The 27547-nt window shown below is 40.2% G+C and overlaps 1 protein-coding gene across 6 annotated transcripts in view; it reads right to left on the bottom strand.

Annotated features, from left to right (window-relative positions):
- PDGFD (platelet derived growth factor D) overlaps positions 1 to 27547 on the bottom strand; it is a 136960-nt gene that overhangs the window by 74200 nt on the left and 35213 nt on the right. For 2 of the 6 annotated variants that reach the window (XM_064409398.1, XM_064409399.1), the window contains exon 1: positions 8390 to 8507. The exons of the other annotated variants lie outside the window; for them this stretch is intronic. In XM_064409398.1, the coding sequence (XP_064265468.1) occupies positions 8390 to 8492 (103 nt within the window). In that variant the 5' untranslated portion in view covers positions 8493 to 8507. Of the gene's footprint in view, positions 1 to 8389; positions 8508 to 27547 lie in introns of those variants that run through there. 6 annotated transcript variants of the gene reach the window in all.

Here is a 27547-nt window from a genome sequence, read left to right as displayed (position 1 = left end):
AGAGCTTTTCTCCTGGAAGTGAAAACCTTGAGGAAAATAGAGAAGAGCTAAACCACTCCTGACTTAAACAACAAGCTTCCTTACTGCATGCCAATGAGATGTCAGGGATGGACTCCATTTTTTAGCAAAATCCGTAAGTACAATCATACTTACTTTATTGTAAGAATTTTTAGCAGTAATTAACACACATAGATTGTAAAGCTCTTCTAGGAGCTGTGATGCTGCTGTTCTCTAAAGATGCTCAAGAAGACATCACACTGCTCCCTGCCTTAAAAACTGCTAATAAAAGCAGGCTTTAATTCTGAAGTGCATTCAGAGCACATGGGGGAGCAAAATCAATGCTTGGTTAAACAGATCAAGGAAAACAACTCCTTGGCAAGGTAACTGTGTTTTTCAGACTCCTATGTGCTCTGTACAAATGCTACTAAAGTCAATGCAAACACTCGCCAGGGCATAAAAAGATGGAAAAAAACAAGGAAAAAAAATCAAATCTAAACCCAAAACGTTGACCAAAGCACATTTAAAATCCAACCACTATACAGCTCATATTCTCTGGACCCAAGTGTTCTAGTATGAGAAGCAGATTAACGTGTACCAGGTCCCTTCAGTTGGTTCACATATTAGTGAGAGAATTCTGCCAACCATCAAGATTTCAACAGAAATATGACTTCTGTTTAATGTTATCTGAAAGAGCTATAGCTTCTAATATCTAAACGCCAAAGGAACTGAATATATCCCAGCAAAACTATTAAAGGCAGAATAAAGCAAATGTTTTCAACACAATGAGAGATTGAAGATTTCTCTGTATTATCTTACTATTGTCCAATAATCTGTGTCCATTCAGAGGTTGCAGCACATGCTTAAAGTATTGAAGAAAAAGAAATTGCACTCCAGCCATGGCAACGGCATGGATGCAATCAACTCTTGACTTTGATTCTTTTGAAAGGAAAAGGCTGAAAAATAAGGCTGCATTTATAGTAAAAGCAGTGCAAAAGTAGTTAAGAGAAATATGGGAAGAAAAAATGCTAATGTTTCCCTTTTAAAGTGACATCTGATCTGAAATGTAAAGATTCAATTATTATTTAGAAAGGTGTGTTCTCAACAGACGTTTTCCTAAATCTGTAAAGGAAAAACACTCCAGCATTAAATCAATAACTTTTATTTCACCATTTTATTTTTTATTTTTGTGAATAACTTGCCACTAGAAAGTGGTTGCTAAAACCATTCATCAATATCAGCATTTATTTTAAAAACTTCCAAACCTTTCTTTAAAAAAAATACATAGAATACAGACAAAGAATTCAAAGAGAAGAGAAGAAGTGGACAGAATTCATAATATCAAAATTTACTGATCTTGCATAAGCATTATGCACTATGTAAGAAGAAGGACTTGCTCCTCTTCAGAACACAATTTTTTTATGCAATACTTATTCATTTCTGCTAAAGAGAAACCATGGGAAACACTATTTTGGTCTTAACTTCATCACCAAAATGTGAAAATCTTATGCCTACTGTAGTCTTACATGTATTTGTGACTGCATTCAAATAATTCAGAACATTTTTCTTATAACAATCAGGCTCTTCTGCAACATTTTCAGTGACATTTTCTATGTCTAGATACTGCAATTACATTAGAGAAAGAGATTCAGAACTGACTAGGGACCAAGATCTGAACCTGATGCACTCCCTCCTGCACTGTTTGCTTCAGCAAAGTCTTTGCACAATACCAAATTTCCAGAAATAGAAGTTAACAATAGGGAGTAAATATTTTTTGTGATAACCAAAAACCTTTATGGAGAACTAAGATAAATCATTCCCAAAGAGGAAGAATTTCTATAGAGAACAATCTAGTTGTAACCAAAGCTCAGAGCAGTATTGTTTCTCTGTGTTTTACATGCATCAATGATACAAGAACTGGTGAATACTACTGTGAAAAATAAACTTGATAATGTATGAAGAGAATTATTGTTCATGTCTCTTAGTTCCTAAATGTGCTAAAACACACTACAGTAATACCTAGACAGGTCTTGAGAACACCCCTGAAGACCTGTCCTCATTCACAAAGTCCATGGCTGAAGCTAGAGCAAAATACACAGATGAAGTAAAATTTGGGATTCTCTTCTTTCAAACCTCACAGAAAAGGTGATTTCAGAGAAGTTGTGAGATAACAGGCAGCAGTTAGCTATCTAATTAACAAATAAATAAACTAATAACCTAATCACACCAAATCCAAATCATTATCTAAATCCATGATCTAGAGGTTCTAACCACAATGTCAGTAAAAAAAAAAAGGAAAGAGAAAAATGGGGACAAGATAAGTATTGATATGTATCCAAGAATCAACAAATACATTATTGCCAGACAAAGAGTTCACAGATGTTAAATCAAAACAGAGTATCACGAACATCTATTTTAACTTTGACAGCATACAGGCTATAGCCCACAGTCAAAATGTATTAGACTAGAAACAATGGGTCTGCACATAGCAGAACAAATTAAGATTGGTATCCTTCTGTCTCTCTCTTGCTTGCTCAACTTCTGAGTTGAATTATACTAACACATTCTGCTATCTGTGCCTTTCCCCTTATTAATTTTACTTCACAGCATTTGGCAGCAAAGAGGTCCCAAAGATGCTACGGCTGCAGCACTTCATTGATCCCTTCAAGGTGATGCAGTAAAACACTGGCAGAATGGGCAGCATAACCTGACACGAACAGCAAGCACCTGACCTTCAAGAGTTCATGGTGAGCATTTTCCAAGGCCAGCCCCACTCAGTTTCAGACTGAGTGTCTTAATAAGAGGGATCAGAGAGATCTGTGGAAACCAGATAATGCCAAAATTGCCCTTTCTTAACCTCAAACGTGAAGAACAGAGATCAGGAGTTAACTGACAAAATGCCACATTGGATTTTGCATGGCCAGGTTTTGGTAGCAGGGGTGGTTCTGTGAGAAGCTGCCAGATGCCTCCCCTGTGTCTGGCAGAGCCAATCCCTGGCAACCCTGAATCAGATGGGGCTGCTGCTGGCCAAGGCTGGGGCAACTAGAAATGGTGATAGCACCTCTATGATAACGTTTGTAAGAAGAAAATTAAAGTTATGGCACAGGTGTAATTGTGGCCAGAGAAAAGCAGAGTGAGAACATGTGAGAAGAACAGCCTGGCAGACACAAATATTTGTGATAACTGATACCTGCATAGGGGAACGAGATATGGCACTTGGCTACTTACAGGGAAATATTAACAACTCAACACACAGGAGTCTCCCAGCTTGATTCCAGCAGCAGGATGGAATATATGTTCATGAATCTGATTTCTTCTAGATGCCTCCAGGGATAATGAGCAAAACTAATTAAAACTACATCAAAAAAGTAACGACATTCTTTTTCCACTAAATTCAGGTATGAATTTAATTCTCCAAATGCTGTGTCAATGATGGACTCTGAGAATGACGTAACCACATCTCAGGGACTGCACATGGTATCTAAATTATCTTTCAAATCAGCAAAATAAAGGATGGAAAAGGAATGTAGAGAAAGTAGTTCCAAGCTGCAAAAATTTCTAACCCTGTCCTTCCCCAGAAATTATCTAGCAAAACCAGACAACATCTCTACTTCAGTTTCATCCAGTGTGACAGCATGTTTATGTGTCTGACAGGTATGAGGATCATTACTTGTCACCATTCATTTTGGAGCCCAACCACTTTTCCTACTTGCTGCTTTGAAAGTACATACATATCAAAAAAGCAGAAAAATAGATCAGCAACTGCATCAATTTATTCCACTTTGGATCCTAAGCATTGGAAGGAGCATGTCTGTCAATGGCTGTTCTGTTGATGGAAAAGGTCAATCTGTACAGAAGAAGAAGTTGCTAAAAGAGTATTGTCTAATCTTTCTGTCATAGGTACTTTAATGTATCCTTCACAGGGAACCCACATTTAGAAAAAAGGAAGGGTCAACTTAGCAAAAGAAGCCAATTACAATATTGGGTAAAGAAAAGAGGGTTAGAACAAACAATCAAACTCATAGTTATGGCGGCAACATTGTGAAATTTTGTGCAATCTAGACAATGTCTTAAAACAGCAGTAGTAGAAGAAAACAAGCAATAAAGATGTCAATTATTATGAGGGGAGAAGGCTTTTGTTTGCAGTCTTTTTTCTGAGTTTTATTTTTTTTTCTCCAAACTCCTCATTTTATACAAATGAAGCAAAAATTTCCAATTTACAAGACAGATATGTACAGTTCAACTACAGGGGAGATAGCTTTCTGTGACCCTATAAAAAATTCCAGAATTTTTCCTTTTCAGCAGCACCTTGGCTTTATAACGTGAGTCAGATAAAATTCCTATGGGACCCAGAAGCTGCTCCTTAATATTCTGAAGACATTCAGATCACACTTAGTTACGCATATAGCATGGAAAATATATTTTTTAAAAATAAGCTGTTTTCCTGAGTCAAAATTCAATAAGCAGCACTTTTGACCTTGAGAACCAGCTAGCTATTCACAGAGCTTCACTCATGCTCAAGGTGATACTGAGGTAAAGGGAGTTCCTGTCCTTTGCCAAAGGGACTGAAACCCCTCAACAGCACTTGGTGCAACCTCTCATGTCTCTGAAGTTACCTATGGACCTGAATGCCTGGAATGAGAAAAGTGTCACTGCATTATCTTTGTCTTCTAACAAGCATGAACGATATATGCAAAATTCACTCCCTGCCCTCTCAGGATTATCTGTCCCAGCAGAGATAAGGTTGTGTGCATTTGGTTGTCAAAAATTAAATAATGGGCTATACCATATTTGTAGCCCATGCTTGCTGGAAGAACTGTGTGTAGCTGAGCCAGCCCAGCAATGGACCATGGGATGGTGGCACTCTGCCACTGACAATTTGTTTGGTTTGCTCTGGGTCCTGAGGCCCACAGCCAGGTCAGGATGCCAATCTGACAGAACTGTCTTGGTGGAAGCATGCGGTCCTTCACACCCATGTCCACATGCACTCAAAGCAAGCAAGGCTCTATAATGGAACTGAACAGCATGCTGGACTTCAGGTCAGGGAGCTCTGACTGCTGTAGTCAGCAAAAGAAAGAGCAGCTTTAAAAAAGTTACTTAGAGCAACAACACAAGAAAAAATTTTTCCAAGGTAAGAAATAGCCCAAAGAAGGGGATTTGGTTTTTTGATTTAATGAACAAATAGGATCTTTATGGAAGACTTGCTTTGTTCCAAAGGTAAAACTCTAATAAAAAAAACCTTCAAGTTTTATTAGTCATGTAAGTCCTTTTGAAGTGTTTCAAAACCAAACTTATGACAAACATTTATTTTAAAAGACTATGCTCATGGTTTTCAGGGACCAGAGTCTGAAATTCCTTGTTTGCCTCCTTTCCCTCATTCAAGAGTTTGTTGCAGAGTCAACAGCGTGCCAAGTTGACAGAGTGCCAAGCTCCTTTCTAATGCGACGGTCACAAATCATGTACAAGTGTCACATTTCTGAGGACTGAAAACATTGATATTCTGCAATTCTAAACAAAAAAATGGAGTAAATCACCAAACCTGACACTACAATGCTCACAGACGTCTCTGCATACTTTTTCACATAATACAACAGCAGCCATTAAGAAACCATCACTGCCAGGCAGTGAGACATCAAAGCCTTGTTGCACGCTCCAAGCCTGGGATAATTAATTTCAATTAACAGCTGACATGCTGAGCTTTGCTGTATCCAATAAAGCAGAGATCTATGACAAAAGATCTACTAATAAGGAGAAAAAGAAACAGGTAGTCCCTTCCAACTCATTTATTGGGGTTCTACCATCGTATTTCTGGTCTGTAGTGTTGGCAGTATCTTCTCACTCCAGGTCCTCTATTTGTTATGTTTGCCACGCATAAGCTGTACCTGTTGTCTCACAGCAAGCTGTATAGCCAAAATGTGGTCTAAGCTGTCATCTCTACCTTCATCACGTGGACTTGTGCACCATTCATATCTATCCTGAAAACCCCTGCAGACATCATTTTCTGAGTCCTATGCCTTTGCCCACATCACGTCACCTATACATCCCTGACCCACTCTACTCCACAGCAGCATGTACACAGTTACACAGTGACTTATCCTGACTTCCAAAGGCTGTATAATTTATTATGGCTTACTCGTAACTTCTTATGTGCTATCAACTCTTGATTACAAACTATGCCCTGTGATCTGGAGGCCATGACTGCCATAATTAGTTTGCCATGTAACTTTGAAACATGCATGTCCCCACCAGCCACCAGCTCCCTTACAGTCTCCTGCATGTAATACCCACAGAAACTTTACAACCAGGTCAGACCAGATGCTGGCTATTATTCTACCTTGTTTTAGAATTGCAATGGAGATGATCTTCCGAAGATCATATAGTCCAATCCCCCTGCCATTGCCAGGGACATCTGTCATTAGATCAGGCTGCTCAAGGCTCCATGCAACCTGACCTTGGAAACTACCGATGATGGGATATTCACAAATTCTCTCACCAACATGTTCCAGCATCTCACCATCATTACTGCAGAAATATATTCCTCACATCCAATACAAACTTACCCTCTTTTCAGTTTAAAACTATTGTCCCTTGAACTGTCATGACATGCCCTGGTAAAAAATTTCTCTTTTTCTTATAAGCCCCCTTTACATGTTGAAAAGCTGCAGTAATATCTCCCCTAGCCTTCTGTTCCCCAGACTGAACATTTTCAGCCTATCTTCATTGGAGTTGTGTTCCACCCCTCAGATCATTTTCAGAGCCATTCTCCAGACTTGCTGTAACAGATCTATGCTTTTCTTTATGGGCTCAGGGCCTCAGAGCGGGATGCAGCACTTCAGGTGAGGTATTATCTCAACCTGCTGGACATGCTGCTTTGGATGCAGCCCAGAACACGACTGGCTTTCTGGGTTGTGAGTGCACATTGCCAGGTCATTTTTAATTTTTTAGCCACCAGAACCTTGAAGTCCCTCGCCACAGGACTGCTCTCAACAGTTTGTAAATTTTGTAAATTTAATCTGACACTGCTTGTGTTAGACTCCATCTGGTCAAAGTAACCTCCTCTTCTTTTTCATTCATGCCACACTCAAGACAAAAAAAGATGCCCAACAGCACTGATGGCAGAGGATAAGACTGGGAAATGTGACCTAAGCAGAACCGGGACTGGAATGTGAACATGCTGAAGAAGGTGATACCTTTGCTGCTGAAAATTCCACTAAACCTGCCACATAGGCTCCATCTACATTCAGTGGATTCAGAATTAATTAAGATATTTATCTGCTAGCAGGAGCATGTGAATCACCTTACTTTAGGACGATTGTTGTTTGGTGCGGCAATGTCCATCTTGAAGTAGGACGCTTCAGGCGAGGGCATGGGGCTGTTGGTTTCTCCAACCCCACTCTGGGGACTCTGGGGAGCACCCATCCCATCCACCGAGGACCTGCTCACACCTGGGCAACGTCCAAAACCTTCTTTGCTTCAGTCCCCTTCATCACAGTTGGGTATGTAGACCTGGACCATCACAGCATTTGGTGTTACCAAGAGGGCTGAGGACTTTGGGGACCACTGCCACAAGTTTTAACTAGAATTTAACATAGCTTCTATAGCAACAGAAAGTGGGATTTCAGGAAAGATTAATTAGTTTTCTGGTCTGCCTGCCCTGCTGTCAATACACTGCACTCACTGGAGTGCAGGGGGCTTCTCACACACAGCTTGAAGTGAATGGTTTGTATTAAGTTTTAGTGAGAGGCAGGGAGCTAAACTACCTCAGGAGTACTTTGATCATGCCTAACTGGGGACTGCAGAAATTTAAAAAAGATTCAATATTATTTTTCTTCTGGACAAGACCACACATTTCAGGTCTTTTTCTTGTACTCCACCAATTCAAAGCCAGAGAGACAGCACTCATGCCTGTTAAAAGACTTGACACAATCTGATATATACTACAATACTTGACAATACTGACAACTTTATCTGATTTTGTAGAAACATATTGTTTCTGACTCCTTCTTGAAAACCAGGTTTGATTCTGTGTTCTTACTGCATTGCACAAGTTTGGATATGCAGGCATTTCTTCCTCGTTGTTTCTTACCCATAAGCCTTCCCAAACTGGAACAGCTTAGGAGGAATAAAGAGGTTAAAAAGAGTATGGCTCAATTTATGAGGTTCTTTTTCCCCTTCCACCATTTGGTGCTGCTGTGATATCACAAACCTTGGCTCTTTGTCTTTTTTATATTAACATAAATGTGATGGCCAGTCCCCAAACCATGTGATCATTCTTTACATCTGAAAAAACTCATCTGCACACATGAGACAAAGTGCCTAATTCATCTAAAATCACTCCTGGGGTGTGTATCGGAGTTATCTCACCCTCAAGATACAGGCACTAAGCACTTACATAGGTTAGAAACAAACTTTAACAGGGCACACACTAAAACAGGACTCCCACCATCAGTGACCACTGCTGGGTTCACTGCCAGGAGTGTGACTTCCAGCCTCATGCTGCCAGTTTTGGGTATTCTGAGTACCATGACTTGGGAGTCAGCAGTCTGTGAGGAGTGAACCAGAGACCCCAAATGCTGTAGAAGCCAATGATGCATGGGTGAATCCTCCAGTTCTTGTGCTGGAAACAACACATCTGACATGAGGAAGTACACCATCCACTGCTTGGAGATGGAGGAGCAGAGTGTGGTCTCCCTGCTGAGCAGTCCCTTCCTCCTGGTGATCATTGGTAAATACAGTGCTTCGCCCACAGGAGACAGCACTATTCTACACTACCCAGCCAGCTGGGATGTCACAGAAAGCACAGGTAGCCCTGTGTTCCCCACAGAAACCCTGGTGTGAACACACGGAAATTTATCTTCAGCCTCAACCTGGAGATGCTCCATGTGGCTTCACTCACAGGAGCTCCATAGAGTATCCACTCAGCACAGAAAAACACACAGCTTTTCTCTTGGATATGTGTAGGAGTAACATAACAAAAACTACTTTTTTATAGGAAATTCAGCCCCTCATCCACACCACCAACAACCCCCTGACAAATTTTAAGCCTTCATGAAAATACAGAGAAGTTATAGCTACTCAAAGTCAACACATTTATCAGGATCAGAAAATAAACTTTCCCCATCCCCTGCTTTATTCCCAGAAATTCCTGATATTTTCTGGTCATAATTTTTCTGAATAATTAAAATAATATGGCTTAGAGCAGATATTCATCTTGGAAAAACTCATCCCAGGCTGTCAAAGTGTAGCATAGTCATCAATCTTGAGGGGAAAAAAAAGAGACAAAGAAAAAGGAGGAAGTCTTCATAAGAGACGTCACTCCTAAGAATGCTCAGTGGGACTGTGAGTGGACCTGAGCTGAGCCAGTCCTTCCTTCCAAGACATGCTGGGTGGTGTTTGGTGGGTGGTGCAAACCTCATGCTGGGTGGAGTGCCAGCCAGCTCCGGAGTGTGCTGAGCGGTGGCCACCCTCAGGGGCATGGTGGTCAGCACCTGAGCTCTCTCTCCAAGCACAGAATTAGAAAGATAAACTCCAGGCCACATAAGTGAATCAAGTGTAGCATTAAAAGCAAATGGATATGAGCATTAATCCTACAGATATTTTTAAAGAGCACTCTAACTGTTTGTTCAGGAGCTTCCCTGATCCATCTCCACCACAGACCCTCTCTGCTTTGGTGTGACACAAGGGTTGATCACCACTCTTCCAAGAAAAGTGCATAATTGTGCCACCTCCAGCAATAAAGAGAGACTCTGTAAGACTCACAATAAAATCTCAGCTCATATCCCACAGAACACCTTTTTCCCCCTTGCTCCTTCTCACCCTTCTCTCTACCTATAAACATGTGCAACTCATGAGTGTGATCTTGTATAAAATTTTAAAAGATCACCATGAAGTGCTGATCACATTACAACATTCAGATTTTGTAGATTAAGACTGAATAAAGTATGTGTGCACATATCCACACACATCCACACAAACTGAGAAGTTGACCATGTACTCCCAGTGAAGACACTTTTAACTGAAAATTGCCTTCTTGTCTTGCTTCCTGACAGGATACAGTTCTAAATGCTGTAAATCTAAGCAGAAAAACCTGCATTACTAACTAATATACATCAGTCTCGACTTATTCTACTCCTCAGGCATTGATGCTTTTGCCCTCAAAGGTTAATCATTTAAGAAGACAATATTATGACTCTTCAGAGCACTGTATATTAAAAGAAGTGTTGGAGAAAGAGCTTCACTGAAAGCCCTTGACGAAACATTCCTTTGGAAAAAAACCCAAAAATCAATAAAACATTTCAAGTGTTGTTTTGAAGTACAACTGGTCTAATTTTCTGATGTGCCAGCATAAAACTGACTTCTGAGCAATTTCTAATGAAAGAAATAAGTAGGAATTATCTCATATTAAATGAAAGCCATGATAAAATCAGTAGAAACTGTATACAATCTTTTAGATAAATGCAGTTAACAATTTCAAAAATTAATGACAGAGACAAATTCTTGAACGCAGCGAGGCTTCTTGAACTCAATGGGTTCAGCATCATCTACCTGAAATTTTAGATTGAGGGAAGATTTAAGCTTCCTGTTCCCAGGATCCTGACAACTGTCTTGGAAAGGGAGTTTAAGTGGTCTCTTGGTAGTTCCTGCAGCCTCCCCTGCTTTCCCACCAGTGCTGGTGTGGCTCAGGAAGATGGCATGCACCCCACGGGAGAGGGCACACCCAAGCCCACAGCTGCAGCAGACTTGGAAGTCTGTCTGTGCTTAATAAATGTCAGGTTTTAATAGCATGCATCATTATTGTTAATTGTACTCAAACCCAGCAGGGCCCAAGCACATATTGCATTCATCAATCTGTACAAAAGCTAACAAGCTTTAGCCTCCACATGTGCAAAAGCAGCCTGCTCAGCTGGCACAAACCCAAGGAAGCTGCAGCAAGGTGGGAGTCAGTCTCTTCCTGACGGCAACCAGTGACAGTACAAAAGCAAATGGAGTCACATTGCACCAGCAGAGGTTCAGGTCAGGTATCTGAAAGAGTTTCATCACTGAAAGGGTTGACAAGCATTGGAATGGACTGCCCAGGGAGGTGGTGGAGTCTTGAACACCGTGGAGGTGTTCAAGAAATGACAAGATGTGGCACTTAGTGTCATTGTCTACTTGACATGGAGGTGCTCAGACACAGGTTAGACTTGATCTTTGAGGCTTTTTCCAACTTTAATGACTCTGTAATTCTATGATTTACACCAATGACCTCCTTATCTATTAATTCAACCCTCAACTAGAGTGGTATTATATCTATGGAATTGTATAATCTCAATTGATACTAATCAATAATAAATAATTGCAAAGCCTACAAAGGCTACTGGAGTAATTTGGACCCACTAAATGACAATACTGCCTGATAGGGCTGCAATAGACTTTGTCATCGTTCCTTATACAAAATCTGTTAAGCTACAATGAAAAATTGAAGGTATGCAGCAACATCTACCCGTATTTCCAGGACTACCATAGCACTTACAGGATGATCAGAAGCATCAAAGCAATATTTTAGATGATTAAAATATCACCACATTTTCACGTAGCATTGGTGAGAAATGTTATTGATTTAACATGGTGTGTTTAGGCATGTCACTCCCCTAATGCATTTTCATACAATTGTTCCTTTTCTTTTTTCTTTTTAATACCATGATTTTTTATGTGTTGAAGTACCTTTGTGACATTACTATTCAAAAGGCACTCCTGGAGCAAAGGCTAAAAGCAGTCAGCAGAGGGGACTTTTTCCATTTTCTCCCAAGCATCCATCAAGAGGTGAACAATTCACTCTGACCACTTCCAAGGGACCATGGGCAATGTTCACATGGCCCCTAAGCACGTATCACTGCCCTGTCCGTGTCTCACACCTCTCACCTCTGAAGCCACCTGCTGAAGAGCTGCTTCCACTCCTCTTTTGATGTTCAAAATATTTTCCTTTTGAAATACATTTCAGCATCACCCCCACACAGCAACGGTCTGAGGTGCAACCTCAGAATTAAATAGTTTTCAGTACACCAATGGGCTGGCAACATTGACACATCCATGCCACCCCAGGCCTATGATAATACACAGTGTCCCTCTGTCCGACCAGACTTGTCACTCCAACCTTCAGGCAAACACTAATGTCAGCAACTATTAACTGTGCTAAGTTCATTATGCATTGAGTGTTTTTCTTGAAATTATTGTTGCTTGTAATCTTGCACTGCATAATGTTATACTCAGGATTCTATTATTTTCAGAATAGTGTGGAATCAGACTTTGAATACCATTATTACAAACCAGAATAGCCATTTTTCTATTTCCTCAATTTGCAGATAAATAATTGCAAATGATAGAGAAGAAGCAGATGGGCAATCACAGCAAGCAGAAGCAGACATGGTCCCTGTTTAAACTGTCGCTGACTCACGCCACCAGAACACCAAGGGTGCCAAAATGAGACAACATCCCACTCTTCCACGAGCTACAGAAAAAATAATAGGAACATATCATAGGACCTATGTTCATATTACCATGAAGCCTCAATATTTCTAATTAAATATGTCATAATTTCATGACTACTGAAATATTACCGGGCTAATCTGTAAAAGAGAAGAAGTGTCCATGCAGGCAGTCATGGACTTACTAAGATCTCCAGGTTCATGCAGATGACTCTGTGCCTTCAAAATTATCTTTAAATGCCTAATCTTTTAATGATCTCTAAATACCTTTTAACAACTTCTGCAATATTAGAGGGTCCTAGTAGGGTTAATGGGAAACACCTATTCTGAAGTAAGGTGAAAGCCTTCTCAACATCTCTGTTCCAGCTTGTCCTTAATAATAGGTCCAGACTGCACTAACAGTTTTTGTGTCTTAGAACAATTCCTAAGATATCCCAAATACTGTCTGATATGTGTGGGTGATATAAGCAATCTCATCTTTAACCCTTTTTCATGCTTCTGTGAGGAAATAAAAAATGGTTTGATGCCTTCATTATATTTTTCAGTTCACTAATAGATGCTATGAAATACAGCCTCAAGTGAGAGGAAAATAAATGAAGTTTCTGAGCCACTGGCAATTAGTTTTGAAAGACCACGCAGATCTGGTGAGCTCCCAAAAAATGAGGAAAAGGAAAATGTGGCCTCTGTTTTTCAAAAATAGAGTTAACAATTACCTGGAGAGCAAAGCAACATGCCTCTTACGCTTCCAAAGGCAGGCAGCTGAGTCCCCAGCCTTCTACCTAACCCAAAGGTGAACATACTACTTGTGTCATATTGAAAAAGCATCAAAAGAACAGAAAATTGACAAACTGTACATGGGACAGTGATGAAACTGTGACATGGAAGAACAGTGGTTTTTTTGCATCATGACTGTTTTTCAAAAGCAATAAAGAACATAGAAATTCATTTGCAATGAAGAAAATTACATCCAAGGCAACTATCCTATGTCCCTAAAAGAAGTGCTCCACATGAAGTATTTGGCTTTATTTTTAACCCATTTAATAATTTACAAAGAAAGACTATCAATGAACACCTAGTCGGAATTTTACCTTCTTGAGATACAAAAACCAGCAAGTCTGTCATTGCAAACCATCTGTTAGATGCAGCTGGCAAATCCTTCTGCTTATAAATCTGACGCTGCCTTTTACGAGCCCTTGCTGAAGTCATGACGATGAGGTTGTTACTTCATAACTGAATAATGCAGTTTTATAGCTTGTAAATTCCCTGCTGAATGGCTTGAGGTGAACTTGTGGAAAGCAGAGGGAGACAGAATGGCTGAAGAAGACAACTGCTGCAGAAATCTGGCATCCCATTGCCCAGAGGCAACTTCACGTTCTTTCTCACCAAAGGCTGAGTCTGCAGCTTGAGAAGAAACTAGAAATTTGAAAAATATTTCAGGATGCAAGACAAAAATGGTGCAACGTGTTTTGTCCCTGTTTTCTACATTGGTTTGAGAGTAGGAAGAGAGCATTCAAAGGCTGTGCTGTGTTTGGCTCAACAAATAACATTTTGCTCTCCAAATTTATTACTGTTGTATTTCTGAGTTACAAACCCAAAATTTTTGCAGATCAGGTCTGGGCTTCTAGAACTTCTTGGATTGTAAAACCACCCTACTATATACAATTTCTGTTCAGAATAGGAAATGAGGGTTTTGGAAAAAATACTAGCAGAGAAACTCAAATTATTTATAAAGAAAAGTAAGTGCTTTATTGCAAAAGATAAAGAAGTGAAACTACAATACAGCATTGCAGCAGAGAAATGCATGAAATTGAATGAAACACTACAGCATAAGAGGGAGAAGAATTCACAGAGAAACACTGTAAAGAAAATTATTACAAAGCATAAAAGATTAAACTGTATTTCTATGTTACATATTAACCCCTAAGGTACTTAAGGGTATATATTTGCAGACAGTGTGCCTAAAAAAGTCTGGAGAAAACTATTTCTGTCAATGAAAGGCAGATTTTTCTTTCACCAGTGCTGAAGTAGCCATTTTATTCCCTGCCAAACTACAGATTGCTTTGAAAGAAAAGAGGTTTCCTTTTTATTATGAGGACTCCAAACCAGTTACAGCTGTGCAACAAAACAGATGTGGGACTGCAGAAGTGGAGTAAAGTTCACTGGATCAAATGTAACGGGAATAATTATGATACAATACACTATTCTGGAACCTGAAGTCAGTGCAGAAATGCTGACACCTTTAATGTGGGTTCCCTCTCCCCAGTCCCATGATCTGCTGACAAATGCAAGCACTGTTGAATTCCATTTTCCCATTCCTGAAAGGCACTGATGCCGCTTCTGCTGCTGGGATGGCCTGAATTTTAATGCTGCCCTTTCACAAGAAGAAACAGACAGTAATTCTTATGATGGTGTCCTGCACCTCCTGCACATAATTTCCTTCACCTTTTTCATTTCCTACAGTCAAACTGAATACCTGCAAACGGAGAAAAGCACTCTTTCCATTTTCCATTTTCCATTTTCCATTATCTTGTTGGGTATACCCCATATATTATATAGAACACTCATTCACTGTGTAATCAGAGTACTTATTCACAGTCAGCACTCCAGGAGTCACCAGAGCTCAAGGGAACATATGGAGCTATTTTTAAATTAGCTATCTCAGTACTGGTAGCAGGGTAGCTATCACAGCACACAGCACATCACAGCATGCCGAATATTGCAGCTCCTTGAAATTTACCACAGGTATTTCTAAGAGAGCTACAACCTCAGCAGCATTTGTAATGAAGGGTTCTTTTATTTTTTTTCCATATTTATTATGACTATTTTAAGTTTACAAATGAAGAAGGGAGAATAATGAAATAATGAGAAGAAAGGATGAAAACCAACATGAATTAGCTGAAGGGAGAAAACAAAAAAGCAGGCTTCTTCATCCCTTAAGTCATTCAGGTTATTAAGTACTATTTTTACCATATTACCAGGTAAGATATTCTTTTGGCCTAGATCTGCTCAAACTGAAATCAACAGACAAAATTAAAAAAAAAAAAAAAAAACAAAGAAAATGAATGGGATGACAATATCAGGCTGAGTGACTTCCCAGGGTTGGGAACTAGGTAGAAATCTGATGACAAATGACAGGAAGTTTGGAAAGTCATTACTTTTACTAAAACTTAGGACTATAAAATAAGCTAAATTTGCAGTTATGTAATGGACTCTTACACATTTGCTTAAACTCTCACAGAAAACCATGGAAGTATACGCTAACTTTCAGGTGAGAGAGGGATGACTTTTCAGGTGATTGAGGACTGGTCAGCAGAATGAACAGATACGAGGGAGGCCCTCAGGTATGATGGAAGAAACATCTAAAACTATTTGTTTCTTCAAGATAAGCACACTTCCAAGCTACTAGTGCTGGGAAATTGTCCACATCTGGAAATTCATACCAGGCATCATGTACAAAACAGAAAGAATATCAGTGAATTGACAACACAACTTGCAAAACAAACTTTGAAATTTTTTACTGGTGAGCCTTGTTTGACTTAAACCACTATCTCAGTGACCCAGTGTTTTGGATTAGAGACCTTCACCCAAGGGAGTATACACAGACAGATGAGCTGTCAGTCAGTTCCCTCTCCTCCTGTTTCGAGACCTTTGATTCATCTACTTTTCTTGAAGAAATATCTCTACTGATGTATTTTCAGTATCTGATTCACCCAATCTTCATTTTCACCCAGGTTGTTTCCTTAGCTAGGTAACTTTAATGATCAATATGTTATGAAGCCAAGAATTATCAGAGTATATTGCAAAATATCTGGAAGACTTCAATAATGCTACTGAAAAAATTATATTCCAAAACATGCACAAAGCCTCAAAACTTGTGTAAACCTATAGTAAACTGAAAACTCTTCTCATTCCACTGGATTGCCACGTGTTACAGGTCTTGTGCAACTGAACAGAGATATGGAATAAAAATGAGCCCAAAAGCCAAAGTCTATCATAAAAGATTTAGTTAAAAAAATACTGCTATAAATACCCATGAAAAGAATTCCTGGAAAGTATTCACCAGAGGGAGTGCCACAGATCTAGGAAGAGATACCAAAGATGAATGTTGCAACTTAATTTTTTAAGAGATATCAGTTTTTTAATCTCTCTAGCTTCTAGACACAGAAAGTGAATTTGATAATGTAAAAAGGCGGTGATCAAAAGCTTGGACAGTCATAAAAATGTTCTGGGGGAATGGGATAATACTGAATAACACAATATTCCATGTTGTCCTTTGGTCTGTACCGCTCCTTATCAATAAAAAATTTACTTACCTAAACATACCCAGGGCAGATATTCTCCCCAGCTTCACCAAAGCCACTCAACTGAGGCCCATGAGTTGAGACAAATGCAGAAAAAGGCAAGATTATGTTATTCACTGTAATTCATCATTTATGAACTATGACAACAACATCCACTTGCAATAAAAAAATAAATGGAAATATGTATACAGACTGTTAGTGGTTAGCTTTTTAATATAAAATTATCATTCTCTTTTGGATAAATTAGTCTTTTTTAAACTAATGCAGCATATTCATGGGTAACTATACCCTCAGAGAACAGTAACATTAGAAATAATTATGAACCATCTTAATTAATTAAAGCTGTTTTTTCACCCACTTAAGTTTTCAATCTGTTGCTGTGCTAGCCAACTGAAAAGTGACACACTGACAGTAAGGAACTGATTATATCACCACCAGCACTTTCTGAAAAAGGCAAGAGCCAAACATTGGCTTGTCCTTGGGCAAGAATTCAAGTCTAGGAAAAAAGTCAAACTAAACCTGGTAAAAGCAGTATCAGATGAAAGACTTGAGGTATTTGTGTACTAATGTCTCTTCCCAAAGCCCAGTTTCAGGAAAACATGTCCATACTGGCACAGGTAACAGGCCAGGAAGACATCAATGTGACAAGCACACACAAAAGACAACAGAACCAACTTAACCTCTCTGCAATGTGAGGGACCAAAGACATGATTTTCCTTACATCTTTAATTTTGGCTTATCTTTAAAGAGAACGGCGCTCACATGCTCCAATTCAAGGCCACACTGTTTCCAAATAATGTTAAAAATTTTGGCCAGGAATAACTTATACTGTGGCTCTGCTTCTGTAAGTGCCACTGCAGAGAAATACAGGATAATACTTAATAAAAAGTATCAAATACAAGATACCAATGGCTCAAATAAATGTAAAATTTTCACAGACAAACTTTAAAACCCCTGTGTCTGAGGATTATTTAGTTATGTCCAGCACTACTGGACCAGGTCTTCATCAACAAGGACTGATCAGAAATGTGAAGGCTGGGGGCAGCCTTGGCTGCAGGACCATGCAATGGTAAAAGTCAGGCTGCTGAGAAGATGGAACATGGCAAACAGCAGGATCACAACCCTGGACTTTGAGAGAATCAGCTTTGGCCTGTTAGAAGATCTGCTTGGAAGAACTTCATGGGGTATCATCCCAAGCAAAAAGGTGTCCAAGAGCTTGTTGACTTTCAAGGATCACCTCCTTCAAACTCAAAATTAGTCCATTCCTAAAATGCAGGAAGTCAAGTGCAGGTGGCAGGCAGCCTCCATGTACGATTAAAGTCCTGCTCAAGCATAAAAAGGAAGAGTATAAGAGGTGGAAGCAAGGACACAAGAAATGCCGAAACAGCTTGAACGTGCAGGAATGGAGTTGCGAAAAACTAAAGCCAAACTGAAGTTTAATCTGATTACAGGCAACAGCAAAAGCTTCCAAAAGTATATCCGCAACAGAAAAGCTAGGGAAAATGTAAGCCTACTGCTGAATAGGAATTGAGATCTGCTGACAAAGGACAAGGAAACAGCTGAATTTTCTAGCTATAAACAGATGAAGCATAGTCTAGGTAAGTGGACAGTTTTCAGTGCACTGAAAACTATTTTAAGCTCACAGGGCTGCGGTCAGTGACATAAAATCCAGACAAGCCACCAGTGGTTGACCCTACAGTTCATATTGGCATCTACTAAATACTTCCTAGTATTCTCATTAATCACCTGGATGACGACGGAGAGTGCACCAGAAAGTTTGCAGATGATAAAAAATTGGGAGGAGTGGCTGATACATCAGATGGATTTGCTGCCATTCTGAGAGACCTCAAAAAAAAGGAGAAATCGGCTGACTAGGAGACCATGAAGTTCAACAACCTGCAAGGGAATAATGGCAAAGACCAGGACAGACTGATCAAACAACTGAAAAGCAGCTCTTCAGAGAAGGTCCTGGTAAGCCCCTAGTTCAACATAAGCCAGAAATGTGTCCCTGTGACAAAGGCCAACAGCTCCATCAGGCAGAGCCCTGCCAGCAGGTGGCCCTGGCCCGCTGCACAGCACTGCTGAGACACACCTGGAGTGCTGTGTCCAGTTCTGGGGTTTTTACTTTAAGGGAGACATGGACATACTGAGAGAATCCAGCAAAGGTACACAAAGGTGACTGCGGTCTTGAAGCGCCTGTCATATGATGAGAGGCTGTAAGAGCTGGTTCTGCTCAGCCTAGAGAATGAAAGGCTCTTATCTATGAATCTAAATTCCTGATGAGGGTGTAAAGAAGATGAAGCTAGAATCTTATTACTGGTGCACTACCAAAAAAAAAAAAAAGAGGTAATGGGCACAAACTGAAATGCGTGCAACTTCATTTAGACATCATAAAAAAAACCAACAACTTAGTCTCAGGAATGGTCACATTTTATAAAGGGCTGCCCAAAGAAAGTGCAGTTTTATCTTTATAGATATTCAAAATGCAGCTGGTCACAGCCCCAGGTCCAGCTGACCTTGCTTTGAATGGTCTTGGTGATTTTCAGAGGTGCCTTCTGACCTCAACTATCCTGTGACTGCAATTCTGTTTCTCCTAGTATCCTGATAGTTGCCTTCCACAGCATTTTAAGACTACAAATGCACTAAGTGCATAAATGTTTGCACGCACACAAGCAGACTACACAAACAGAATAGCAAATGCCTTTACAGGCTCGCAGTGCTGTGTGGAAGTTGTACCACAACCTCTGTTCTTGTGCCAAGAGAGAGAACTGACCCAAATTTCTACACAGCAGAAAAGCAGTGTATTCAACATTTTTCAATCAAATGAAATGAGAGAAAGTGTGATGAGCATGCTGCACAGATCAGGAATGCTGGGAAGCAAGCGCCAGCCATTAAACCACATCTGTACTCCCGGTGTATCATTTTACACTGCTCATGGCTGGAATGTGCTGCAGCAGCATGGCCCAATTGGCAGCTGGAGTGTCAAACCCAGTGCCTGCATTCAGCTGGCTGCCTTTTCCCGGGGCAGCACAAAGAATGGCTGGCTGAGCAGCCAACCCTCCTCCCACGCCAGCTCACAGACCTCTGGGCTCCTCTGCCTGGCTCTGAGGGAGCAGATGGGAAGAGTTTGCTATTTCTGGGAGTGAGAGAGAGAGAGAGGGAATAATCTCTGGTTGCCCATGAGGTGGGCAGCATGTTTAAGGAGGGAAAAGGTGTGAGTGGGTCACAGCTGCTGTCTGCTGCCTTGGGGTGGTGGGGAAGGCAGGCTCTTGTGCAGCAAGTGTGGATATGGGAAGATGCTGTTAGAACAGTGGCTGGTGTTTCAGGTGGAGAAACAGAGTGGCCCTCTCTGGGATAACATAGAATGGATCCAACTGCCAAGATCACTCTGCACAAGTGCATCTCCATAAATTCCTTCTAACAGCACTAGTGATGAAATGCCTTGTTTCTAGTATCACAGTCCTATGCTATTTAACTTCCCACCTTCCCACTTCAGATGTGCACATATCACTGCCCTGTCCTGGCCAATGCCCAGTTCTCTGCTACACACACAACTGCAACCACTCTGCCATGCAACCATGCATGCAAGATCACAAGGATGGAGCTACCAGTCTGGCAAGCCTCTTCCAAACCTGCACATTCCTTCCTTATGTACTCACTTCTTTGACATGATATTGCTTAAGCACCTTCAGTGCTTTGCCTGAAGCCCGTAAACACGAAGATTCCTGTAAACGTGAAGTAGAGGCATTAGCTTTTTCTCTACCAATTAATAACTTTTACTGGCAGTTTCCTGTTCCTCTCAAGTCAATTTTTCAGGTTCAGTTTGATTTACTATAGCTATGCAAAATTATGAGGTAATTTTCCATGAACTTATCTAGATACATAGACATATGAAGTATTAGACAGAAGCAGAAGTATCAGCATCAGAATTCATAATAAAATGTAGTTAGTAACTTGATTAACCCAAGAGAGAATGTGTTGGACAGGGATAATCAAGAGGAAAATGTATCTGAAGCTCAGATTCTACACACTCACCAGGCCCATGCTAACCTCATCACTCCTTGGCAGGGTACTACTCCGGCCAAATGCCTAAGTTTGCTTTCAAAACAAAGGCAAATTCTAAAGCCAACTTGCTTATAAGACAGACTCACAAAGCTAACTCCCCAGAGAGTCTGAAGTGAGGTGCCCATCTGCTCCTCTCCACTGGAGATACACTTCCACAATGATAAAACAGCTGCTAGAAAAACTTTGAGACAGTAACTGAGAACAGTATAAATTAAGACAAGTTATATCAGAAAAGTCACTGCAAAACCCCAGGCATTTCTGATAACAAACCAAAGGGCCTGCCTGAGATGTAAAGACCCTCTCTAGGCAGTGGCCCTGTAATGGCACCCCTAATCCCCTATGATCCATAGCTCCAGGGAATGTTTTCTACCCTGCAGAAAAATTATCCATCTCTAATAGCTGCAGGATGCTAGACAGATGGGGAATTAACGCCACACACTAAAGACATTGAGTTTTGTGTGGCTATCTTTCTTGTTTGTCAGTACAACTGTTATGCCAGACAGGAGGATATGGCCTCAGCTGTCAGGAAGGGGAGAGTCCCTACAGGAGGTGTCTGGAAACAGCTGGGAAACCTCCCCACACTTTCTACCCCATGATAAATCAGCAATAAAACAACGCTTTGTAAACGAAGCAAATACCTGGAGTTAGTGTGGGCTTTCTTTCCAGTGACCCTTGCAGTATTGTACAATGATGGGAAAGTGCCACAGTGTTCATTTCACATCAGGGGAACAGCAGTACTTCTAATGGCAGTAATGGAAACTAAATCCAAAGCTGCAACACTGGCTCCATGGCTATCTAAGAAGTTTTACCATTAATATAATTGAAGCCAAATTTAAATTAGTTCCTCTAAGTCCTCCACATTTCTTTTAGCCTCTTTTTTTTGGAATGAATTTGCTGTAGCATTTAAGGTGTGGAACAAGCTTGGATTCTTCTTAGCAGTACCTATTTCTTTTTAACAAAAACAATCAGTATATACCAGGGAAACAAAGACCACTTTGGCACTTTTTAATTTAGGAGTCCTAAGGTAGATACAGGGAAAGATAAAAACTTTGAGAAGCTGAGAAAATAAAGAAAGCCTGAAATTCAAAACAATAACCTGTAAAATCTTATGAACTGCTTTCGTTTGTATTTAAACTGGCAATATGCATGCACACATTGCAAACATTCTCCATGCAGACTCAGAATACACTATCTCCTGGATCCACTGGAGTCAATTCTAGGAGCACAGAGCACAAAGATAACTCAATGCCTGTAATCATTCATGTTGAGGCCTCTGAATTGAGGCACATGGCAATGGCATAATGACTACACCTTGATCATGATGTAGCACCTTTACTGTTATTTTCTGTCTTATAAAATATTCATTACTTTTTTTCTAGCCTATCACTAACTTCTACTGGAAGTTCTCTCACATGGTTGACTCTGTCACCTTGTCTTTGATCCCCCTCAAAATATGCCCATGACTTTCTGTTCCCATCATGTTAACAATTCTGGCTTCATGTTTCCAAAGAGTGCAGTCCCAGTGCCTAGCCCTCCTTCAGCTCCGTGGACCCCCATTCCTGCCCCCTGGCACTTGAACTCTTCTGAAGTCATTCTGTTGGTTTAACACCATTAACATTTACAGAAAAGCCATGGGACTGTTACTTGAATATGGGCTTTTCCAGAAGCTCTGGATTTAGCTCACTGAGATCACACACCTCCAGCAGAAACCAGCTCATGGATTTAGGCACAGGGCCAGAACACTAAAACAGATATGTGGATAGGAGGTATTTCTTGAATTAGTGTCACAGAAGGGCACCGACTTCTCTTGTCACCACAGACAACCAGACCATGCTCTCTCCTTACTCCAAACTCAAAACCCAAACAAGCAAAAAAACTCAACCCAACCAAAATCAAACCAAACCAAAGCAGACCTTTGACAATTCAAGAACTGTTCTCAAAGACATCTATGCCCCTAAAGGTAATACCATACATTTGAGCAACATCGAGCCACATCACATCAGCAGGACCTAATTAGTTCCAGTCACCACAATGACTGGAACGTTGAAAGAAAAGTTGCAGGGAACAATCCTTACAGAAGGAAGCCCCATTGCATACCTGGCCAGCACTTAGGGCAGGGCTATCACTTGGAAAAGCAGCAGTGTTCACCACCACCTCTCATCATGGGCAGAGGAGTAAATAAACTCCATTTGGCTGATGCCAGGATGCACGTGATGATGGCTTGATCTGCCTGCATCCAGCATTGTATGTCAGCAAATACAGTCAGCATGCTACAGACTTTTTAAAAGCCACAATGTTCTTCATGTTCAGCATGTTCTTCAATGATAGATGACCCTAAAAAAGCTCATACATAAAATTAGAAGCCATCTGTAGAACTGCAATTTCCATTCTCCCATGGAATTGAAAGGAGGATGATTATTATAGCAGCAATTGTTAGGGCTGCTATATCAAAAGGTCAATGTGCAATTACCTACACCCATCAATACATACACACAGAACAAACAGCAAACCATTCCCATTTCAAGAGCTTGTAACTCCTCCAGACATGTCATGTAGTATACAAATCTGAGCCCAAGAGCATTCACTCATCATAGTAAAACTAGAAGGTCTATTTGTAGGTATATTTGAAGTTAAGAAGGGTTTATAAAACCTGGGTACATTTTCATGTCAGCTTGTTCCACACACTTCAGCAAAACAGCTTTTATTTTTTCTTACTGAGAAACTCTGCACCCTATTAACCTTTTTTCCATTGTATCAGGAACATGAGCATAGCAACATTATTCGCTTGTGCAGGAACCAGAGGCCAGACTTTGAACAGGGACTGATCCTTGTCATTGATCCTTTCACCCTCAGTACATTTGCAGAATGTAACCAACTTACAAACCACATTTCTACAGGATTGAAATGTCTACTCACAGTAAAAGGTGAACTACTTTACTACAACAAAAACTTTAAACTTGTTTGTCCCTTTAACATTGCAAAAGCTTCTTCTGAAATCAAAGCCATATCTGTTGGTTTCAAGACACTTTTAAAATTGCAAAATGTTTTGTGATTGTGATCGGAGAAAACTAAGTTATTTCACATTAGAGCTTCAACTTCTAAAAATATTATCTATGATGAAATGATATACTAGTTCAATAAGATGCTCCACTATAATGCCCCACAAGAATATCACTGAAATTTTGGGTGATGAACGCTGTAATACTGAACATTGTATAAGACTGAAGGAAAAAATATGAGGGAATCTTCAGTGCATTAAAAGCAATTACCAACTAAACTGAGATCAATGACGTGATAAAGTACAACATAGGAATGATTTTGCTTGTACAGATTCATCTATTTTCAAGCTCCAAACAGAAATCTTGGAGCTTCTGAATTTCATTACCTTCTTGTATAATTTGGTTAGTTCACAACAAAACCTTGCAGATAAATTTATCAGTGTAGATATTTTGATGGCATCAAACTAGTCTGATCTGTTGCAATTCATTCTGTTTCAAAGCAACAGTACTCCACAGATCAGACATTGACATTATCTCAAACTACAATGTACATTTACTCTTGACACCAAACATGGTATTCATTTTTAAATGGCAGTTGTAGTTAGGTCATTATACAACACTACAAGAAAATAAATCTCCAGTTTTTCAACAGCATCACACAGCTTGGTGTCAACGGCAAGCTTTCTGAGCGTGCACTAAATCCCACTGTCTCCTCTTGGACACTGAGCCACTGACCGTAACTCTTTGAATGCAACCATCCAGACAATCCCTTTTAAAGCAGCCATACTCCTCTCCCACTCTACTTATGCAGACCTAGTATTTACTACCTTCAAATCTCCTCTGAGCTACCTGTATTTGCCTCCTCTGAGCTACCTGTATTTGCCATCTGCATAGAGGACTTCATAGCCAACTGTTATTACAGAACTACTGTTCCCCCGTAATTATCAGTTTAAGAAGAGAAAGGGGAACTCATATCAGGCACTCAAGCCTCTTTAAGTTTTTAATGAGGAAGGAGAAAGAACCTAGGAAATTAATGTGGAACTGTATTTTGATTTCCAGTTTATGTCTGGCATCTTTTGCCTTATAATGACTGTTTCTACACTAAAAGAGAAGTTATCTCAGTTACACTCTACTGCCTAAATGCACTAGGGATAATTTGTGTGAAGTGTCAGAAACTACGGCAAAAGCTAGGCCATTAAAAAAAAAAGTACGTATCTAAATAGCATGGTTATGTTAAGGATAAAAGAAAAATGTATTGTGGTTGAAGTCTGGCATGTGTTCGGGAATGTAAAACAGAACACACTTGCAGCAGAGACATTGGCACAGTCTCAGTTATAACACACAGTTATTTCCACTACAGTCTAATTCAGATATTTCAAATATTTCAAACATTTATACTCTTTGTACAATCACAATACTTTTGAAAATTCACTGTGTTTGAGCAGTGCATTTATGGGGCTGAAGGGCAGGATGTCACAGGCAGAGACGACGTTCATCAGTCACAAAGCAGAGGTATGCCTCTGCCTGAGGCAATGACACAGTTGTAACACACATTTTTACATGCAGCTATAGAATTTTGGACTCCAATAACAGAGTCAGCTTTTACTACCTTATGTTTAAAACAGCTTTGTCAAAAGGTGTTAAGTATCCTGGTCTTTTGCTTCGGAGTAACAATTCTTGCACAGTAGGTACAATTTCTTATTGATCCCAGATAACTATTAAAGTGGTATTAAATTTCAGTACAAAAATGGTAAGGAAGAGTATTTCCTGTTTAAAAATGGGTCTTAAAAAACCTTGAAGCAAACAAAACTTAATGACAATATCTCTACCTACTCCTATTAAAAGACTAAATTAAAAATAAAACCAATTAAGCATTTAATTCCTTTGACAATGAAAATCTTACTCAAAAAAACTAAAATAAAACTGAATATATTTAAAATTTATTCACTTTGCACTTGATGAAATGCAGAGGAAACCTGTATCTCTACCTCTGAAACCAACAGGTTTTGTATATGACTGTGCTTTGTTTTCTTTCCATGCAAGGCAGTATTTAAATCATTGCTCCACACCACCCACACAGCCATACTCTTATGCCCTTGCTAGAACCCAGCTTTATTCTTGTCATCTCAAAGAGAATGAAGGCTAAACCTCAGTCCTATGAAATCAGACTGAAGCTTCCCTTGTAGTCACCAGAGTACCAGTAATACACAGAGGCTGGTTCATACCACTCACCAGAGATATTGATGTCAGGACTGGATGGACCCCCTCACAGAGCTGGATAGCTCTTTCCATCCATTGGGGAGAAAGACTGATGAAGCCTTCTGTAGGTTTGAGGTGTAATTTTAAAATCTCCCAAATCAGATGGATACCAGTGTGAGCAGGAAAGAGATCTGGCACTTGTCACAGAGGAACGTCAGAGCACAGCAGTCACCCGGGGCTGGCTGGTAGAAGCCCAGGACAGTCACTGGGCTACACTTCCTGGGGCAAGGACCAGCCCTGCTGGGGCATTTACAGCTCTGACTTCTCAGAAACACTGGCTGTTCAGCACAACTCCGTAATAACTTAAGGGAAGCCACAGAAGGAGGTGGGGTACAACAGACACTCAATAAAAAGGTGTGTATGATCCTTAAAAAAAAACAACCCTTACACTTCAAGTCAGTTTCATCATTCCCTGACTATCCAAAATCGTTTTACCATATGTCCTCATTGCGATCTGTTTTCCCCTCCCACATGCTAATATATAACTGAACAATGCACTTTCACCCCAGAGATGCTACTGACACCAATTTCTTTGGAGCACAGGTAACAGATGTCAATGGCACCAACACAATCCTGAAGTTTCTTGTGTTGTTCCCTCCAAATAACCTGAATTCACATCATGTCAGTGAGGCCACTGTGAAGCCACAGCAAGGCCACTACTTCCAGTAGGAGTTGTTCATACAAATAAAGGTCACTTCCTTGACCCCAAATGCAAAAGATGTCTACAAGTGTAGCACAGCAATTTCAGCTGTCTGAGGCTGTGAGAGCCCTATGATTAGTTTATTAGAGGGCTGGAAAGTGCCTTTGCATCAGTGCCAACTTTCTCATATCTGACAATATAACGTATAGAGTGTTTAGCTCTATATATTTAAGCAAGAAGAGAAACCCAAGACACACTATTCACTCCAATTACTCACCAAGATGTGAAGAATCTCTTGTCTCATGAACATAAAAACAAGCAACAGTTGTAACACATATTCCTCTGAAAACAAGCCATGGTTGTTCATAAAGCTTTTGAATTGTCTGGCAAGTCCTTTCTGCCTATTGACAGGCTGTAATTGCTGCCTCTTAGCTAAAGTGAACCTTCAGCCTGATGCCTGACCCTGTCCCTAACCCCTACTTTAATCTTTTATATTGACTTAGATACAATCTGGGCCTAACACATTTTGGCAAAGTACCACAACTTGATACTGTTTTGCTTTTGACAGGCTTCTCTTAACTCTGGCCACTTCTGCGATTTCACTCATCGCAACTATCTGGTATTATCTCGGGATTGAAATGTGCAAATGGTATGCTGCTTGTAAAAAAAAAAAAAAAAAAATCCCCAAAAGCCTCTTTCAGGCCAAAGAAAATTCACTGCCTGCCCTTGAGCTGAGGTCTCCTCATTCTTGGTCTCACTGGGCTTGAGTCTGGAGGCAGAGATTGGCTCCAGGTCAGAGCAGAGGCTGCCAGCCCCCAGCAA

Source organism: Passer domesticus, chromosome 2 (genome assembly GCF_036417665.1).
Source record: "Passer domesticus isolate bPasDom1 chromosome 2, bPasDom1.hap1, whole genome shotgun sequence".
NCBI lineage: Eukaryota > Metazoa > Chordata > Aves > Passeriformes > Passeridae > Passer > Passer domesticus.
This window is presented reverse-complemented; position numbering and strand designations above follow the sequence as displayed.